Source organism: Leucopleurus acutus (genome assembly GCF_964270905.1).
Source record: "Leucopleurus acutus genome assembly, chromosome: 21".
Taxonomy (NCBI): domain Eukaryota; kingdom Metazoa; phylum Chordata; class Mammalia; order Artiodactyla; family Delphinidae; genus Leucopleurus; species Leucopleurus acutus.
The window spans coordinates 21,336,914-21,356,249 of record NC_139163.1 but is presented as its reverse complement, the minus strand read 5'-3'; the positions used below and the strand labels follow the sequence as shown (position 1 = coordinate 21,356,249).

Sequence of the window (19,336 nt, the reverse complement as noted above, 5' to 3'; positions counted from 1 at the left end):
ACATGAGGTGGTGGGAGGCTGGGGGCTGGATTGTACAAAACTCTCAAAACCAGTTTGTGGAGTTTGGAAATAGGGAGCCACTTGAGGGTTTATGAGTACAATGGTGACACCTAACTCAGTCATTTTCGAATTAAAATGAATATATTTTCTTGTACGCCTGACACTGAAATCACATTGTAAATCAACTGTACTTCAATTTTTAAAAAAGAATATATTTTCATGGTTAGTCCTTTATCACGAACGAGTTATTCAGTGGAAATGCACCTCGAAATTTAGATTCCTAGAAGATCAACAAAAAGGTATATATACCTTCTAACCGGACTCTGGCTTCTCAGAGCAAAGCAGTTTCTATCTGCTGCTCCTACTTATGGCTCTGTACCCAGAACCATGCTTTGAAACCGGCAAGAGACCACAGGCATTCTCTCTCTCTCTTTTCTTCCTTTTCTGTGTCTCTTAAACATTAAGCTGGAGAATGTCCAGAACCGCAGGTCCTAAAATGTAAGAAACCCTTCATTCAACCGCTCGTCAGTAGGCAAGACAGCTGGCTTTAATCTATTACTGAACAATTAGCTTTCCATCCTGTGAATCCTTACTCACTTTTACCTCGTAGCTGAAATACTGACCCATCGTGCCTTTTGTTACTATTCGGCATCTAGCGACAAAGCTGAGAGAGGGAATCCAAATGGGAGAGGTAGAGTTAGGTCAAGAATGTAGCGTCCACCTCTTTAATATTATATATTAAGTCAAAAGAGACCATTCAACTATACATTGATTTTTGTCAGTAAGAATTCAGTAACGAAAACAATGCATTTCGTGGACTTTGTGCCTCTGTGGTATGGGTGGGCCTGGGGGAGTTAAGGACAAAGTCATTCCGGGGCATAGCATAGTAGTAGTTTGTGTAAACTTCTTGGAAGCTCATCAGGGTTAATGGTGAAAATTAGTTTTCTACCATTCAGATTTTGTGGTCCCTCAAAATATAGTTTTAAATTTTCTAAGTAAAATAAACATAATCAAAAGCTATAACTTGGTTGCATTTTAAAAACGAGTGTGTCTAAACTTTTCGTTGACAAAATATTTTATATCGGTGTTAATGTCAGCTCTTTGTGCTTGTATCACATTCCATACTTCTCCAAGCACATCTGTTATCCCATTTGTCCATGTGGGCAGTTCCATTGAACAGTGGGTCAACTCGGTGAAAGGAAAAATCCATCTAAGCAGTTGTCGGGTTTATGCTTGGTTGAAGAGGGACAAACTGCATGTATTAGGACAGATCCACGAACGCTGCCAAGGGGAAGGTCCTCTGTAGTGGATGGATGGATGGGCCTGGGGGGAATGATCAGCAGAAATGGTCACCAGAAGACTCTTGTGCTTTTAAATGGTTACTTTTAAATACGCAGACCTCATAATTGCATTAAGATCATTTTCCCTTTTGATTTAGGATAACATTACAACTCAGTTCCACAGTTAAACAAACATCATAGATGCCAGGTTCCCCTATTCCCAAAGGAGATGAGTGCTGTGTTGAACTGAAAATATGGGCAGAAGTGATAGATGAGAGGTCTAAATAACTATACAGTAGTGAATATACTTATAAACTCCCATGAAGCTATGCACCAAGGCAGTGTTTGTGTTCTGATTTTTTTGTAACTGCCAACCAGAAACACAGGAAGTTAATTAAATATCTTGACAGTAGTCAGCTTGTGTTTCTCAACAATAATGCCAAGAAGATTTTTGAAATATAGACATTAATTCAGTCATTGGTTTGATAGATATTTGTTGAATACAAACTATGGGCTGGATATAGTTTTAGATGCTGAAGATACAGCAGTGACAAAAAAATGCCCTGTCCCTTCCTTTCGTGGAGCTCACATTCTAGTGGGGAGAGATGGGCAATGAGGAAGATAAGGGACTAAAGTAGCCAGTGTGTCAGATGGCAGTAAGTGCTATGGGGAAAAGTCAGCCAGGAAGGGGCCAGGGAAGGGTGGGGAGATACTAAGTCCACAAAGACGTCAGTCAGAATGAGTGACAGCCTGACCCTCACTGAGCCCTTGCTCACCCACTCAGGCTGTTACCTGAGACTCTAAGAAGAAATAGTATTTTTAAAAGAGTCATGTACCACAGTGTTCACTGCAGCTGTATTTACAATAGCCAGGACATGGAAGCAACCTAAGTGTCCATCGACAGATGAATGGATAAAGAAGATGTGGCACATATATACAATGGAATATTACTCAGCCATGAAAAAAAACGAAATTGAGTTATTTGTAGTGAGGTGGATGGACCTAGAGTCTGTCATACAGAGTAAAGTAAGTCAGAAAGAGAAAAACAAATACCGTATGCTAACACATATATATATGGAATCTAAAAAAAAAAAAGTTCTGAAGAACTTAAGGGCAGGACAGGAATGCAGACGTAGTGAATGGACTTGAGGACATGGGGAGGGGGGAGGATAAGCTGGGACGAAGTGAGAGAGTGGCATGGACATATATACACTACCAAATGTAAAATAGTTAGCTAATGGGAAGCAGCCGCATAACACAGGGAGATCAGCTCCGTGCTTTGTGACCACCTAGAGGGGTGGGATAGGGAAGGTGGGAGGGAGAACACAAGAGCGAGGAGATATGGGGATATAGGTATATGTGTAGCTGATTCACTTTGTTATAAAGCAGAAACTAACACACCATTGTACAGCAATTATACTCCAATAAAGATGTTAAAAAAAAAAGAAGAAGAAATAGTATTTTTAAAAAGGTGGTTCTGGGAGTTCCCTGGTGGCCTAGTGGTTAGGATTCCAGGCTTTCATTGCCGTGGCCCAGGTTCAATCCCTGGTCAGGGGACTGAGATCCCACAAGCCGCACATAGCAGCCAAAAAGAAAAAAGAAAAAAGAAAGATGGTCCTGAAAAAGGCATCTAAAACTCTCTAGCCAAAAATAGCGTGCTTTCTGACAATTTAGCAGGCTTGTTAGAGCACTTGATCCTAAATTGATGGGTTCAGTCTAATATATTACACTGATGTTTTGCTCTAACACAGTATACCCTCCCATCCCCCATGGAGACAGACTGAGTCACCGGTTCTATTCTGGGAGATGTGTTACTGAAGGATGGAGAAGTTATCCTAAAGGAAAAAATACGCATTTTTAAGACTGTCTGTGGCCTGAGCCCTCACAGTATCTCTAAAGTGAAGCTTCATTTTAGTTTGAGCTATTCCCTTTAAACTAAATTTTTTAAAATATATTATTACTTCAATGAAGTCAATACATGTCTATGATAAAAATCCAAACAATGGAGAAAGATATAAAGTGAAAAGTCAGAGTCTTCAGACTCCCAGCTCCACCCCCCATTTGGAACATTTTTTTCTATATCATCCCAGAAATTTGTATCCATATTTTAAATATAAACTTCAGTTCTACACATTTTTGTACTTAATGTATCTTGAAGTCCTTCAAATCAGAACCTCTAGGTCTACCTCATTTTTTTTCATGCTGTATATTTTTTTCATTGTATAAATTGGTTAAACCCTTCTCTTGTCAATGCATGTTTAGGTTACTTTCATTACAAGTCTGCAGGAAGATCCTGTGACGTACACCAAGATAATTTGGTGAGCATATCTGTAAGATAAATTACTAGAAGTAGAATCGATATGTCAAAATGTATATGCATTTTTAAACAGATGTTACCAAATTAACCTCTAAAAATGTCAGTTTATGCTTCTGTCAACAGCATGTGAAAGTGCCTTGAACTAACTTTTAATTTTACTGTTCATTTGGAAGAAAACCCATAATGATTTTGTTACAACAGGGGAAAGATCATGGAACCACACATGGGCTGTAGACACGCAATATTTTCCACGAGCCTGTTTTCCAAACTGAGACGGTGCTTCTCCTGTTTTGCATGTCAATTGCCTACCCATCTGGATCACTGTTTCTTGGGATGATTAACTGGTCTGGAGAGACTTCTCACAAATGCCACATTTTCCATCCAGTTGTAAAATGCTAATACTATGCTTCCATTTTCAGACCACGTTTACCTTCTTGAAAAAGCAAGGGTTCCTCTTGAAGGAATGCTATGTGCCTTCCTTTAAAAAAAAAATTAGAGTTTATTCTGACCAAATTTTCCTTTGGAGGAAAAAATTACTCTCTGTGAGGCTAGAACATCCCCTCTGCCACCACTCTTCACGTCTTCTGGGGGTGGGAAGAGGGGTTTGGGCCAAAACCTGTAAGACTGCCACTTCCTGTGCGACCCTGGCCTACACAGATGGCTTTAGTTTTCTCACCTTGACCATGAAGGGATTGAACCAGGCCACAGGGTGTGGGCGAGGTTTTCTCCATCTGCTTTGTTCCCTCTGCCTTGCATTTTGTAGGTGCTCAAGAAATGCTGAGTGAATGCATGGATTCATCTATACAGCCGTTTCCAGCCAAATCTCTTATCCTCATTTTTAAAAACGATCCACAGAACACTCACTGTTTCAAACAAAAGAAAATGCAATTTGCTTTCCTTTACTTTAAGTTGGAGAATCGTCAGACACCAAAGCTGAAGTTTGGAGCTGGGGGACTCTTAGCTGGGACCCTGCCCTTTGTCCCCACATTTGTTCTGGCCCAGCTGCCGTCAGGAGGCAGAGCCGGGCGCCAAGCAAGCCACACGGGCTCATTTATACGGTTCAAAACTGGACTGACCACTTCCTCCTGAAGCCCAGCTCTCCCTTTGGCTATAGAGAACAGTGAAAGTGCCTATTAAAACCCAGCCAGAAGAGAGGACTCTATAATCAGAAAACCTCACAGTGCTGGGTTTGAACTTTTGGCCTGCATTTCTGCATAGGAGTTGAGCCTTTTTTTCCCCCACAGTTGAAATCCTGATTTCTCTTCTCTTACTTTATAAATATAATGGCACCAAACTGGTATACTTTCCTCTCCGTCGTTTTAAGATCCCACCCAGTGCACCAAATGTGATGTGTAGTTTTTTCCTAGAAAACTTCTCTAGGAAGTTCTCTAGAAAACTTCTTTCTCTTCTCTGAAGCACAGGCACTAAGGAGGTGCAGAGGTGTTCTGCTCTATAGCCGGCTGCAGGCTTGATATGCAGAACTGGAAATTGGAAGGAAAACTTAGGAAATGGGATTTGTAGCTCTCTGGCCCAATTAGGACTCAAAGTCATTTAAAAAAAACAAAAAACCACTAATTATGTAACTATGATGTAGGCAGACTTCCCAGCAAAGTATTTTTCATTCATATCCTTTGATATGAATTTTCCATTCATATCCTTTTTACACCCTTAATTGTAAGCCAGAATTTGGAAACAGGGTGATCTAACACCGGCATAGAACCGGGATAAGCTGTGTCTGTGAGGAGGTGCCCCATGCGAGAGCCAACAACACGACAGAACCAGAGCGGGTCTTCTGGGGGGCTCTCTGGTCCCGCAGAAGACAGCTAACTGCTTGTCTCATGCTGGAGAAATCGGTTTTATCGAGAAGGGCTACACGTAGACATCTCCCTCCAAATATTAACAGCCAAGAATATTAACAGCTGAGATGTTATATGGTCCTGGGGTGCCTGGGGGCGATCAGAGTGAATTATGGTCTTTTTGCCTGGTGCAGGTCCACATCTGGAGAATGGTCAGAAGATGGTGTACCGGTTACCCAAGTAGGAGATTGTTTTTTAAATGCAAAAATCACAATATGTGTATGTAATGCCCAGTTATACAGAGGAAGTGCACATTTCAGATGAGCCTCACTTCACCAGATGAGGTCTGTGTAATGCAGTCCTTTACAACCTCTGGGGAAGTGCATGGCTAGGAGCCTTCCTGTGCAGTGCCGTCCTCTGATTACTGTGTGCTTTAGGCAGTGATTGTTGGGTGAGAAACACCTAACATCTAAGAAATAAAGAAAAATGAACCAGTCCACATGCTGATCCCTGAAGCCGCACCTCCTTCTAATACCCAGTACTCCTGCCCCTACTTAGCTAAGTGGTTATGGGATATAGATCTGATCAAAGCCACGCACTCACAGTTCCCACAAGAAAACAAGAGAACACACACAGGGCAAAGGAGAAAATCACTTCCTTCCAGCTGCCTGAACACACGCGTTATTTTCTGTGCTAAAGCACAACCTCTTGGTTTTCTTTGGTAATCTAGGGAATGAGAAGTGTTACCGATATATATATATATATATTTTTTAAGATTCCTGCTATGCTTAAAGATTGAAAAGTTTTCCAGCAGCAGCTTGTGGGAACTAGAGATAGAGGAACAGTGGAAGCAAGATAACCATCTGCCTAGAGGTATTTTATTTCAGGGGCAGCTTTGAGACAAAATGCACATGAGGAGTTGTTGAAAATGGAGAGAATGGCTGAAATTATAGACTATTAGTGCTGGAAGGAGCCTTCGCAGGGATGCAATCCGGTCAGTTTTTGTTTTTGTTTTTTTGCGGTACGTGGGCCTCTCACTGCTGTGGCCTCTCCTGTTGCGGAGCGCAGGCTCAGCGGCCATGGCTCACAGGCCCAGCCGCTCCGCGGCATGTGGGATCCTCCCAGACCGGGGCACGAACCTGTGTCCCCTGCATCGGCAGACGGACCCTCAACCACTGCGCCACCAGGGAAGCCCCCCGGTCAGTTTTTAAATGAGGAAATTCAGCCGAGTAAGATTGACAGCTTATATCAGGGTTCATCCCGCTATGCGCCCTCAGATCAGACCAGAGGCAGAAAGGAAGGTGTTGAAAGCGTCAAGGAGAGCTGTAGGGGGAAGCCCAGGAAGACAAACCAAAGAAAGGGGTGGGAATAAGCATAAGGCTTAAGGAGGGGACTAGCCATGAAACTGATTTGTCAAAAACCTCCCCGGCTGGTTGGACGGGGGACCCAGGTGTCCTGACCATAGGCAGGCTGTCCCTGTCTGGACAGGGAGACTGGAGGCACTGAGTAAAGCGTTGACCGGGATTCTGATCACGCTCTGCCTGCCCCCTCCCCAACCCTTATCTTCTGCGTGTTGATAATGCATCTCTTTGCACAAACCTGGTTCCCAGCTCCTGTGTCCAACTAGCTGCGTTTACCAACTCTGTCCTCCTGGGGGCTTTGCGCTGGAGCTTGTACTGTGCAGGAGGCCCCTGCTGTCACTTACTGATGCTGGTCAATGGGGCTGAGGCACGGACATCGGCGCCTGAGGACATGGTCATCCACCCAGCTCCCTCCTGCCTGTGGAGCACCCCCATGTAAGGAGGCCCCCGTGTTGATGGGAGAGGCTTGGTGCCAGCCCATTCTGTCCCCCTTTGGCTGGAGAAATCAGAGAGGGACTCATGCAGAGACAGCTGTTACCTGTTCAGAAGCAGCCCTGCGAAGGCCATGTGCCTCTGAGTGAAGTGACACAAAACTAACAGACAGTTTGCTTCCTTTGGGGCCTTTCTCCACTTGCCTCCGGCCTCTGTATTTGTTGTGCGTCTTGCATCTTGGTCGTCCTGCTAAGGTGGGAGGGGGCCCAGAGAGGCACTATGTGCCCCGCCCTTAGGCTACATGCACAGTCAACTAAATGAGGGGCGCACATCATAACTGCCTATTTCCTTGAATCTGAGACCCATGTTTCTCTCACATTTTAACCTTCAGGATAATAGGATGTATTTTATAATGTATGGATACAGTTAATGTTTTGGTTTTTTTTTTTAATCCCCTTAAAAACTGTTATTAAAATATTGGGTACATCTTTGAGTCAGTTCTTAGAATGAAAGAAATGAGTATTATCTTCAATTGGCCCTTTCTTGTCTCTGATGTCAGTACCTTTTCTTATGTATTTTTTACCTGAACTCTTGTTTCATTGTGAACTCTCCATTTCATACATTGATATAAAGAGTAAGTCCAGTCTTCGCTCTTATCTCACCGTCTGTGACATTTCTGAAGGTCCCCATGCTCTGCGGAGGCCTGAGGCAGTGATGGAACTTTCCCCAGATCACATCAATATCCACGTGCACCTCTGGGAACTGTGGGGCCTGGGAACCACTCGCTTTCCCTTGAAATCTGTTTCTTCTTATGAAATCACATTCTCTGTCTTCTGAAATGTCTGTGGGCCTGCACTGTCCCCCAGGCCATCAGGGCATTTGTCAAAACTCAGAGAATTATACCCTAAAAAGGAGGAATTATACTGTAGCTAAATTGTACCCTCTATAAACTGACATTTTGAAAAACTCCAGCCAAGCCACACATGTTCAAGTTTGTTGGTGCTGTTGCAACATTGTTTGCAAAATATTAGAAGCAACCTAAGTGTCCATCCACGGGGGACCAGTTAAATAAATTATGGTACTTGCATATGATGATACAGTATGGGATAGCTTTTAAAAAGAATTAGATAGACCTGAACATCATCTGATGTGGAATATCTCCAAGCCATAGTGGCAAGTGAAGAAAAGGAATACTGCAGTCAGTGGGCACCGTTTGCTCTCCTTTGTGTAAATGTGTGTGTGTGTGTGTGTGTGTGTGTGTGTGTGTGTGTGTGTGTGTGTGTTTGGGTTGTTTGGCAGATCTCCAGAAGGATGTGTGGGAAATTGCCAGCCATGTTTCCTCTGAAGAGAGGGACTGGGCGCTAAGGAACAGGGTAGGAGGAAGACTTCATTGGCATTGTACACCTTTTTTGCATTTTGAGTTGTGTTCATTGTGCATATGTTGTCTCTTCAAGAAATAGATAAAAACAAAATAAAATAGATTGCTTTGATGGAAAGAAAAAAAATGGCCCACGGGACCCTGGAACTGAGTGGCCTGGGTCCCCGGTCTGATGGTTTCTGTTTCTCTTTTTCAGGTCCATCATCTGAGCTGACTCACTCGCCCACCAGCAGCGGGAAGGAGCTCTTCAGCCCTGTCCCCTTCCCTTCGGGCTCCACTGAGGATGTGTCCCCCGGTGGCCCCCTGCAGCCCCCACCTCTCCCCCAGAAGAAGCTAGTGAGCCGGGCGGCCTCTTCTCCGGATGGCTTCTTCTGGACCCAAGGCTCCCCCAAGCCAAGAACAGCAGGTCCCAAGCTGAACCTCAGCCACTCGGAAACCAGCGTCTGTGTCCATGACGAGTCCCACTTCAGCTACTCCTCAGGCCCCGGCAGCCGCCTCCAGCACACCTTCTCTGCTTCCGAGCCTCTGGAGAAAACGTTCAAAGACAATGGCCCCTGGGGCCCAGCGCCAGGGCTGGCGGGCAGCCAGAGCCTGCAGGGCAAAGGGGTCTCCTCGGCCGCGGCCTCCCAGCTGAGCATGTCCAGCCAGGCCTCGGCGGGCAGCGCCCAGCTGCAGCTCCACAGCCTCCTGAGCAGCATCAGCAGCAAGGAGGGCACCTACACCAAGCTGGGAGGGCTCTACGCCCAGTCCTTGGTCCGCCTCGTGGCCAGGTGTGAGGACCTCTTCATGGGCGGCCAGAAAAAGGGGCTGCACTTCAGCGAGAATAACTGGTCCCTGTTCAAGCTGGCCTGTAACAAGCCCTGCTGCGACTCGGGGGATGCCATTTATTACTGTGCCACCTGCTCCGAGGACCCCGGCAGCACCTACGCTGTGAAAGTAGGTACCAACCCCTCCTCCCATTCCACAGTGCCGCCAGCCGGTCCTGGCTGGGGGGGCAGCGCTATGGCTGGGGAAGTCATTTCCCCTCAGCCAGCTCCCGAAGGAGGGTAGTTTCCAAAAAATGCTCGGTGATCTCACTCTCTGCCTGACCCAGGACGTGGTGCAATGTGATTTGTACGATGAATAGAAGGTTCATTCTGTGCTTTCAGGAACGAACCTACATGATCGAGTTGGATTAAGACAGTTGCCTTTTAATGTGATGGAGAATTCTTTCATTTATTCAGCAGGTTTCTATTGAATGCCTACTATGAGCCAGGTATTTTGTAAAGCTCTGAGTATATAGAGGTGAACATATGGTTCCTGTGGAGCTTATAATCTAATACGGGAGATAGGCAATTCAGATATAGTTCTTAAAATAGAGCCGGAAGGAGAGTTAGACCCAAACATCGTCTTGAACCACAACAGTAATATTATTGATAGAGCAGTCAGTATACAACTAGACTCTCGGATGGGTGTGTTAACTACACGACCTCAAATCCTCACAGGGTAGGTAGGTGTTACAGGTGGGAAATCCGAGCCTCAAAATGATTAAGTCATCTGCCCACAGCTGGCAGGTGGCTACGATGGATTTGAATTCTTCTTTGTCTTGTCTCAAAGCCTATGCTACCACCCTTTCAGTTAAGAAAAATGAAGTTCAGGGAAGTTAAGTGACTAGCCCAAAGTAACACAGCTGTTTAATCGTTGGCCCTGGATCAGGGCTGTTGCTAGCATGCCCCATTGCTCTTTTGGGGCACAGCTCTGAGTAAGCTGGTGGAGCTGTCTGTATCCATCTGGCCCCTCTGGTGGCCCCTTTTCTCATCTTCTTTTGGTGTCCCTTGAGTACCTGGTGGTCTGTGGTCCTTCTATAAATGCAGGCTTTTGTGAGGAGTGAGAAGGGAACCCTGAACTCTTTTCTGCCATCACCTGCCCCAAGACATTCTTTTATTTCTAATCAGAAAAAATGCAAACAGTGAACTAACATGAAACGGTCTTGGCGGGGTGGCTTCCTTCTTACCAGTAAGATTTTTTTTTCATACTGTGATTATTAGCCAAGGAAAATTGCAGTGAATTTTACTGTGAGATTTTTCTTTTAAAAAATTGGTGACACCACCATAAAATATAGATTGGGAACCCCTGATTTATTTGTTCGAGGGGCTCTGTATAATTACTCGCTGCCTTCTTGCAAAAAAACTAGGCAGGAAGGTAGCTATTAGGAGGATCCAGTTCATTGTCAGAAATCAAGGCCCCAAAAGACTAGATAGATTTTTGAACTTCATTGCCTCTTTATATCTGAACTCGACAGCTACTCTCTCGTTGAGCTACCCTTCCTGGTCACCCCCCCAACCACAATTAAAAGAAAAAGAAACAACCCCAGCGTTTCCCTTCCTATTAGCAGGGTGCTGTATCCAGTAAAGGAAGAGTGAGTAGACCCTCCAGAGAGCTGGACACGGTCAGCCTGGTCATCGCTGGTGGCCCAGAGCCAGGGGCCTGTATCCATGCACTGAAAGGGATGTAAGTTTGAGCTCCTTGAAAGTCAAGGGGATGGAGGTGCCTTTAGGAAGTTCTTTGCTTCTGCCAACCTAGTGGACCTGAGAAAGGGATTTGTGAAAAATGTCTCTGCTTCCACCCTGAACATTTCCTGTGTTCAAGTGCATGTGTTACTCTCCCCCGCCTACTTGGGCTGGACCTGGGCGGCTCCTTCACTGTCAAGAGACAGCTGACTTCTCCATTTTGAGGAGGAAAGAGCCTGGTGGGACAGGCTTAATCCCTCTTGCCCGTGGGGTAGAAAGTGACATGGCCCAGGGGGCCACGTGGCGCAAGATCTGCCGCTGGATCAGAACCTCCGGGCAAAGGGGTTTGTTTTTTATATCCATGATGGTGATGTGCAACTTGGATTCTAGGACCTCCTGTAACAATGTAGAATTAGCCAGCTCTCCGAAGAACAGTGCAGAAAATTCAGCATTTCCAGAGGATGTTAAAAGGCAGCATCGTTCATTGCATTCGAAATCTAAACCATAAGGAAGCCAGCGATAGACCTTGGTCCTCTTAAGGAAGAGAGTCCCCGGGGTCTCCTCTTTGATTTTGCTGGAGCCTTGGCAGCTCAGGGACTATCTCCGTAATGTGTGAAAAGAAAATCTGGAGAAGAGCTTCCAGTATTCAGAGTCTGGGGAACAACAATATCAATTTGCAAATGGGCCTGGCCTGTGGGGGAGGGGGGGGGAGGGGAGGGGCGGGGCACGGAGCATCCTTCCACACTGCTGTTCCACTTCATTAGTGCTGATCCTACATGGAATACCGTCATCTGAATCGGCTGAATCCCCAGGAGTGGGGAGGGGGCTCCTTCCCGCACCGCCTGGCTGTGGCTGAGCTCATTTCATCCGTGCCTGGGAAGCAGGAGCTTCAGTTGCAGGCTCGCACCTGCTCGGGCTGACGCTGGTCCCTCCGTTTGTGGGCTTGGCGCCCTGTAGCCGCGAGGAGGTGAAGCCAGCTCATGCAGCCCAGCTCCACGAGTATGAGGAGGGAAAAAAAGCCTTAGTTGTGTGTGCTTTCGAAGCTGTTTCATGCCTCAGTCAGCCAGAACTCCGGTAATTAGGGACCTGCGCTAAGCGGGCTGGGCCTTTTTTATTTAACAGACGTGACTTAGCCCAGATTTTCAACCACGAATCAGGCCGTGGCACCAAAGTTTAAAGTGAGACTTGGCTCAGTGAAACGTTTGAAATTTGAGCTGAACCAAAGGTCTGTGTGAAGGTCTTGAGCCAGAACCCAAGCACAGACTCCCTGAAAATGAACTTGGGGGGCGGTGAGGGGAGATGGGGTGGAAAAGAAGCCGTCCCCTCCCTCCGCCCCCTCCCCTCCCCTCCCCTCTAATTTGACACTGTAGAATGATCTTGGCGGCGGCCCAGGGCTGCCCCTCTGGATAACACGCGCTCTGTCTTTTGTTCGAGGCAGTGAGGAAGCTGCAGGTCTTGCCAGAGGGACCAGCTCACTGATTCTGAAATGCATCCAGGCCACTTGTCATTTACTCTCCCCTTTCATTTACACCTCTGTGCGAAGTGCCTGGAGCTCCCAAGGAGAGTGTTTGCCGGGCCCAGGCCTTTGATACCCTGGAGAAAGGGGATCCTTGGAAACACAGCCCAGGCCCCGGCAGCTGAACCCTCTGGGTTTGTACAGCCAGCCAGCTCTGGAATTGCCCAGCACCACCACATGGCTACAGCTGGACCCGCAAGGGCAGTCACCATAGCAACCTCTCCCGGTGGGTGCTCGCCTGGGCATTGTGTTGAAAGCCACACCTGTGTTGTGTCCTTTGATGCTCCCAGTGGCCCTGTGAAGAGGGACACTGCCCCTGAGATACAGAGGAGAAACATACTTGGAGATAAATACCATTGATCTTCAGTATTCGTGGATTCTGCGTTTGTGAATTCGATGCTGAAACTTACTTGTAACCCCACGTCAATACTTGGAGGGCTTTGGGGTTCATTCCTGAACTGGCACACAGTGGGCGGGGGCAGAAATCCGGGTCATCTGACTTGCACGTCTTCAGCTGAGGTGGTACAAAGGGACCCTCCGCCTTCTTGTACAGCTCTCATACTGTACACAGGTGTACTTTTTGTGTCTATTGAGTGCCTCATCGTCACACTTTTGTGCTTTTCGTTGGCGATTTCGCTCTTTAAAATGGCCACGCTGAGCGCTGAAGTCCTGTCTCGTGTTCCTAAGGTCAGGAAGGCTGTGATGCACCTTTGAGAGGGTGTTAGATCGGCTTAGTTCAGGCATGAGTTACACTGCTGTTGACTGTGAGTCAGTGTTAGTGCATCAGCAGTATCTATGAATAAGGTGTCTTTAAACAGAAACACACACAGTATACAACAAGGGTACATACTGATAAGTTGGTGAACATCTTGTGACCAGAGGCTTGCAAGAACTTCACATTGTATTTCCCCAGGAGCAGGGTTCAGCATTGATGCATTCAGTGTTTGTGGCTACTTAATAGAACATAACTACCACAAATAACAAGAATCAAGGGAAAGTTGCCAATGTTTACAGAGTTTATATTTAAACTAAGGTCCTTTTCACTCCAAAGCCCATACTTTTCACCTCCAGAACACTTCTTAGCTGTATAATCTAGGGCAAATAATTTTACCTCTTGAAGTCTCAGTTTCCTCCTCTGTAGTAGCATCTACCTCATTGAGTTGTTCAATGAGATTTAACGAGACACTACATGACAGAATGCTTGTAGGCATGGTGCAAGAGTTCGGTAGGTATATGTTGTAGTTGAGAAGCCCTCACTGGAGGGGATGACGTCAGTATCCATGGATGGCACAGCAGACGGGTCCATACACAGGGGTTGGTATTTATATGCAAGACTGTTTTTTGAGGACCCCTCCCAAATTTCCTTTAGTGTAATAGTGTTCCAGAAGATTGCCATTTAAAAATTGAATACAGGGCCTCCCCGGTGGCGCAGTGGTTAAGAATCCGCCTGCCAGTGCAGTGGACACGGGTTCGATCCCTGGCCCGGGAAGGTCCCACATGCCGCGGCGCAACTAAGCCCGTACGCCACAACTACTGAGCCTGCGCTCTGGAGCCTGTGCTCTGCAACAAGAGAGGCCTGCGCACCGCAACGAAGAGTAGCCCCTGCTTGCCTCAACTAGAGAGAGCCCATGTGCAGCAATGGGGACCCAACACGGCCAAAAATAAAAACTGAATATAGCTGGGTGTGCTTGGATAAGAAAGAGCCTGCAGCAGTGCCTTTTAGGCATGCATTCTGAAATCACTTTTGTTAGTAATAGGAAGCACTGTCTGGGATAAAATGTACTTTCCTTTTATTTCTATTCTACTTCTCTAATAGAGGGATCAATATATTAATGTGTTCTCTCCCCCAAGCCCTCCAATTATCTTTTAAAAAGTTTTCTCAGAAGCGGAGCTCTTTTATGCCAGGTTTTATGCTGAGCTTTGTAGAACTGCAATATAAATAAATCTCTTTGAAAAGGTACTTGCAACAGAACTTCTAAAAACGTCACCTGTAAGCATTGTGGCGCTCCATAAACACTGCTGTACTCATCTGAGTGCAGCCATGCAGCACCCCAAAGGGTTATTTTTGGATTGTTTGCAGGATGATATTTTATAGATGGAGGCGAAATGCCTTTCTTCTCAGGATTACGCACTGATCCTTACCTTTCTACAAAGTACGGCTGGGGTTGCATCATCTCCTTTTGAGAGGGGCACCCACAGACCATATACCGACCCTTTCAGTGTAATTAGAGGGAAATTGAGGCCTGACAGGGGGCCATTGTGTCTGGCTCAAGACTCTTCAGTTGTGTGGCCACCAGATGAGGGTTCCTGTTGCTCAGGATCCTTAGTTGGCAGTCGCTGTCGTTAGTACAAGAAGATGTAGAAGAGGTGGGAAAGGTACTGGGAATTCCCCAGAGGAGCTTGAGATCATCCGTCTGTTTATTCCCACCTCTGGTTCAGAGGGTACCTTCGGGCCCTCTGGGTTCCCTATTCTCTGGAGAGCTTTCTGTTTTCTTTCAACTGCTCTGACTCACCCTTGGAGGAAAAGCTCATGGCTTCCACTTAGCGGCTCCACTGAAATCAGCCCCACAGGTTGTGCCAGCCGGTAGGCATGGCATATGTACCTGGATCTAGAAACTAGGGCAGCCTAAGAGAATTTGACCAAGTCCTAGAGGTTTAGGGCCTGCATCTGCCCCCGAGATTCCCCAAGAAGGGAACATCCCAGGGGTTGAACACATCTATTATAAGGTAGCTGCCAATTCAGGTGCGAGGGCTGGGGAGTGAGGCTGACTGCCTGTGTAAGCTCTTATCTGGCTTCCTGAGAATTTGTCCAGCCTACGCTGTGGGCATGGGGACGTCTTCCTACCAAGGGAACTCACTCTTGCTGGGTTGTGTGATAATTTTAGGTTTAACTTGTTAAGAAATTGCGAAACTGTATTCCAGAGTGGTGGTACCATTTTACATTCCACCAGCTATAAATGAGAGTTCCCATTTCTCCACATCCTCACAGACACTTGCTGTTATCATTTTATTATAGCCGTTCTGGTGGGCCTCACCTGGTCTCTCACTGTGGTTCTGACTTGCATTTCCCTTATGATTCATGATGTTGAACATCTTTTCATGTGTTTATGGCCAATTATATATTTCTTTGGTGAAATGCCTGTTGATCTTTTGCCCACTTTTTGATTGGGTAATTTATCTTATTACTGCATTGCAAGAATTTTTGGTAAATTCTGGATAGAAATCATTTTACTGGATATGTGTTTTGCAAATATTTCCTCCCACTCTATTACTTGTCTTTGCATTTTCTTAGTATCCTTTGAAGCATACAAGTTTTGAGTTTCGGTAAGGTCAAGCTTGTCCATTTTTTCTCTCATGGACCATGCTTTTGGTGTGGTATCTGAGAAGTCCTTGGCTCAGCCTAAGGTCTCAAAGATTCTGTCCTGTGTTTTCTTCAAAAGTGCGTATGTTTTGGCTCTCACATCTAAGTCTCTCCATTTTGACCTAGGTCTCTGGGATCCATTTTGAGTTAAATTGTGTGTACGGTGTGAGATATGGGTGTAAGTTCACCGTTTTGCATGTGGAAAGCTAAATGTCCCAACCCCAGCTGCTGAACCGAATGATGGCTCTGGCCCTTTGACCTCACTGCCCCTTTCCCCCACAGATCTGCAAAACCCCTGAGCCCAAAGCAGCCTCATACTGCAGCCCTTCCGTGCCCGTGCACTTCAACATCCAGCAGGACTGCGGCCACTTTGTCGCCTCGGTGCCCTCCAGCATGCTCACCTCTCCCGATGCGCCCAGGGACCCCCTGTCTGCCCTGCCTTCACATCCCCCCGCCCAGGAGCAGGACTGCGTGGTGGTCATCACCCGAGAGGTACCCCACCAGACCGCCTCGGACTTTGTGCAAGACTCAGCCACCAGCCACCAGTCTGAGCCCGAGGTTTACGAGCGGCGCGTGTGCTTCCTGCTTCTGCAGCTCTGCAACGGGCTGGAGCACCTGAAGGAGCACGGCATCATCCACCGGGACCTATGCCTGGAGAACCTGCTGCTGGTGCACTGCGCCCCGCAGGCCTCCCCGGACCCCTCCTCCGCCGCCTCCTGGGCCCCTCCCACCACCACACCCCCTGCCCCTGCCGCCACCCCTTCCTCGTGCCCCCCTGCCGCCCTCCCGGCCGGCGTCACGCCCATCCCTCCGGCTGGCCCCGCCTGTCAGGGAGGGCCCGGCGAGAAGCGCTTGCCCCGAGTCATCATCAGCAACTTCCTGAAGGCCAAGCAGAAGCCGGGCGGCTCCACCAACCTGCAGCAGAAGAAGAGCCAGGCCCGCCTGGCCCCAGAGATTGTGTCTGCCTCCCAGTACCGCAAGTTCGACGAGTTCCAAACGGGCATCCTCATTTACGAGCTGCTCCACCAGCCCAACCCGTTCGAGGTGCGGGCGCAGCTGCGGGAGCAGGACTACCGGCAGGAGGACCTGCCCCCACTGCCCGCGCTGTCCCTCTACTCGCCGGGCCTGCAGCGGCTTGCGCACCTGCTGCTGCAGGCCGACCCCATCAAGCGCATCCGCATCGGCGAGGCCAAGCGCGTGCTGCAGTGCCTGCTGTGGGGACCCCGGCGGGAGCTGGTGGAGCAGCCGGGCACCTCGGAGGAGGCGCTGTGCGCCACGCTCAGCAACTGGATCGACATGAAGCGGGCCCTGATGATGATGAAGTTCGCCGAGAAGGCGGTGGACCGCCGGCGCGGGGTGGAGCTGGAGGACTGGCTCTGCTGCCAGTATCTGGCGTCGGCGGAGCCCGGAGCTCTCTTACAATCAATGAAGCTCCTGCAGCTTCTGTGAGGCAGCCCCCGTCCCGCGTGCTGCCCCCAGCCCCGCCCTGCCTTGCCTTGGAAACATCTGTGTCTCCTGGGAAATGGTACAAATGACTGTTGTACTTGGATGTTATATATATATGTGTGTGTGTGTGTGTGTGTGTGTGTGTAAGATATAAATACAAAAGACTGAGGATGTCACTGCCCACCCTGGTCTGGCCTCCTCTCCTCCCCTAGCCTTGAAGTTTTCGCCTACAATTGTGTACATTTCTAGCTTATTGCAAGGTCCTGAGGACAGTGTGGCCAGCAGAGTGAAGCCTGGACTCTGGTCTCACTACCCCATTATGGGCGCTCTTCACCCTCTTGTCAAGTGGCTATTTAAAAAAAACCCCAAAAACCCTCCATTTTTAATTAAAATTTTCGGTTGACTCATGAGTAAAGAAAGCTCTTTTATCCTCAAGTGCCCAAGTGCGTTAATACCTTTGGCGGGTAAAATTGTTTTTAAGCCCCTGGAGCAGTGGCTTCAAGACCACCTGAACTGTCCTCTGTCTTACACTTCTCGTAAGATAGAGCAAAAGGCCGCAAGGGCCCCAGGCATGCAGAGACCAGTTAATCTTCCCCGCTTCTCTCCCCACCTAACAAGTCTCTTAGGAAGAATTCAGACACAGCTGGTGTGATCCCAGAATTTCAGAATTTAATCCCACTGCTTGAAATCCATTTCCAGTTTGCTAAAGCTGGTTGTCATTTGTATCAGAAGCCTGGCTCAAAGCAGAAGCCACCCCAGATGGTTCAAATGACAGGACCTTAACAGGGGACCACTTAGAGAGTTGTAGGCAGGGTTAAGAGAAAAGCAAAGGACGATGAGGCAGAAGCAAGGGCAGGGATGGGGAGGATTCACTCAACCTGTTTCCCACCTGTCATCCCTAGGCCGAGACCAGTGAGATGCCAGACAGCAAGGGGACCTGGGTGATACAGTCTGCAGGATTGGCCTCCCTGGGCAGGGTTGAGAAGGATGGATGGAGGGCTAGGTGGAAAACAGCCCACTGTTACTGCTGTCCTAGATAAGGACAGGGCAAGAATCGAACTCCAGTGTTCCCACTTTCAGACCGCTAGTCCCCCTGCTGTTCTAAGCTCTTTTGGGTTTCCATTTTCAAAAACTCATTCAAAATACTTTAAAAATACTCAAAGAAAATTAGGAAGCAGCAGATCTTTCCTCCTCAAAACTAGACTCACAAGAAGTCACTAAATACTCATTTGAAGAGAAACAGCCCAAGGCCCTTGTATTTCTACCTAAAGAGTAATCTTCCAACTTGTGAACTAATTTCTCAAACCTTGTTAATAACTATGGACAATTTTAAAGCAAATGCAAAGATCTTAATGAATGTCCTAGAAATCTAGGAATGTGGCTAGCAACCAGGATGGGGAAATCTCCCAGGTCACCTTCTGCATATTAATTTCACTCCTTTTACAAGCCTTCCATCCTGGGACTCCAGGTAAACACACCTACACTTGCAAACATCTGAGGTGAAACCTGGGGCTTCGGGGCACATTTGTCATTTCAACTCTCGCTTGAGCATTGAGGAAAGAAGTGGCTAAAACCAGCTTCCAACTATGTTTGTACAAGAGAAAGAGTTTTGAACATGGAAATCATAGTTCTCCATAGGACCTGTCTGTTTCAGGGGGTATTATTTTGTCCGTTGCTTCTTCCTGGGAATTTTCCAGGCAAACCCTCTCCTTCGATTTGCTGTCTTTTGCTTTCTTGTTCTTTCTTACTTCAAATAAATAAACAATGGAGAGGGAGGAAACAAATATTCTGCCGGGGAATAAGGCGCTATTTGGAAATAAACGTCTCAAGAGGCACATTTTAAACCTCTGAATTAACTGCACCTTTTTTATATGCCACCCACTTCAGGAAAAAAAAAAAACTGAGATGGTAGAAAAGGTTTTAGGAACCAAAATGAACCCAAAATTAAGGTGGAAAGGAA

The 19,336-nt window shown here is 47.2% G+C and overlaps 1 protein-coding gene across 1 annotated transcript in view; it reads left to right on the top strand.

The window, feature by feature from the left end:
- Window positions 1-17,968, top strand: part of PRAG1 (PEAK1 related, kinase-activating pseudokinase 1) — a 47,689-nt gene extending 29,721 nt beyond the window's left edge. Inside the window, exons 5-6 of the mRNA XM_082863733.1 lie at window positions 8,761-9,500; window positions 16,213-17,968. Coding sequence (XP_082719859.1) covers window positions 8,761-9,500; window positions 16,213-17,379 — 1,907 coding nt within the window. The 3' untranslated portion in view covers window positions 17,380-17,968. The remainder of the gene's footprint in view (window positions 1-8,760; window positions 9,501-16,212) is intronic.
- The last annotated feature ends 1,368 nt before the right edge of the window (window positions 17,969-19,336 follow it).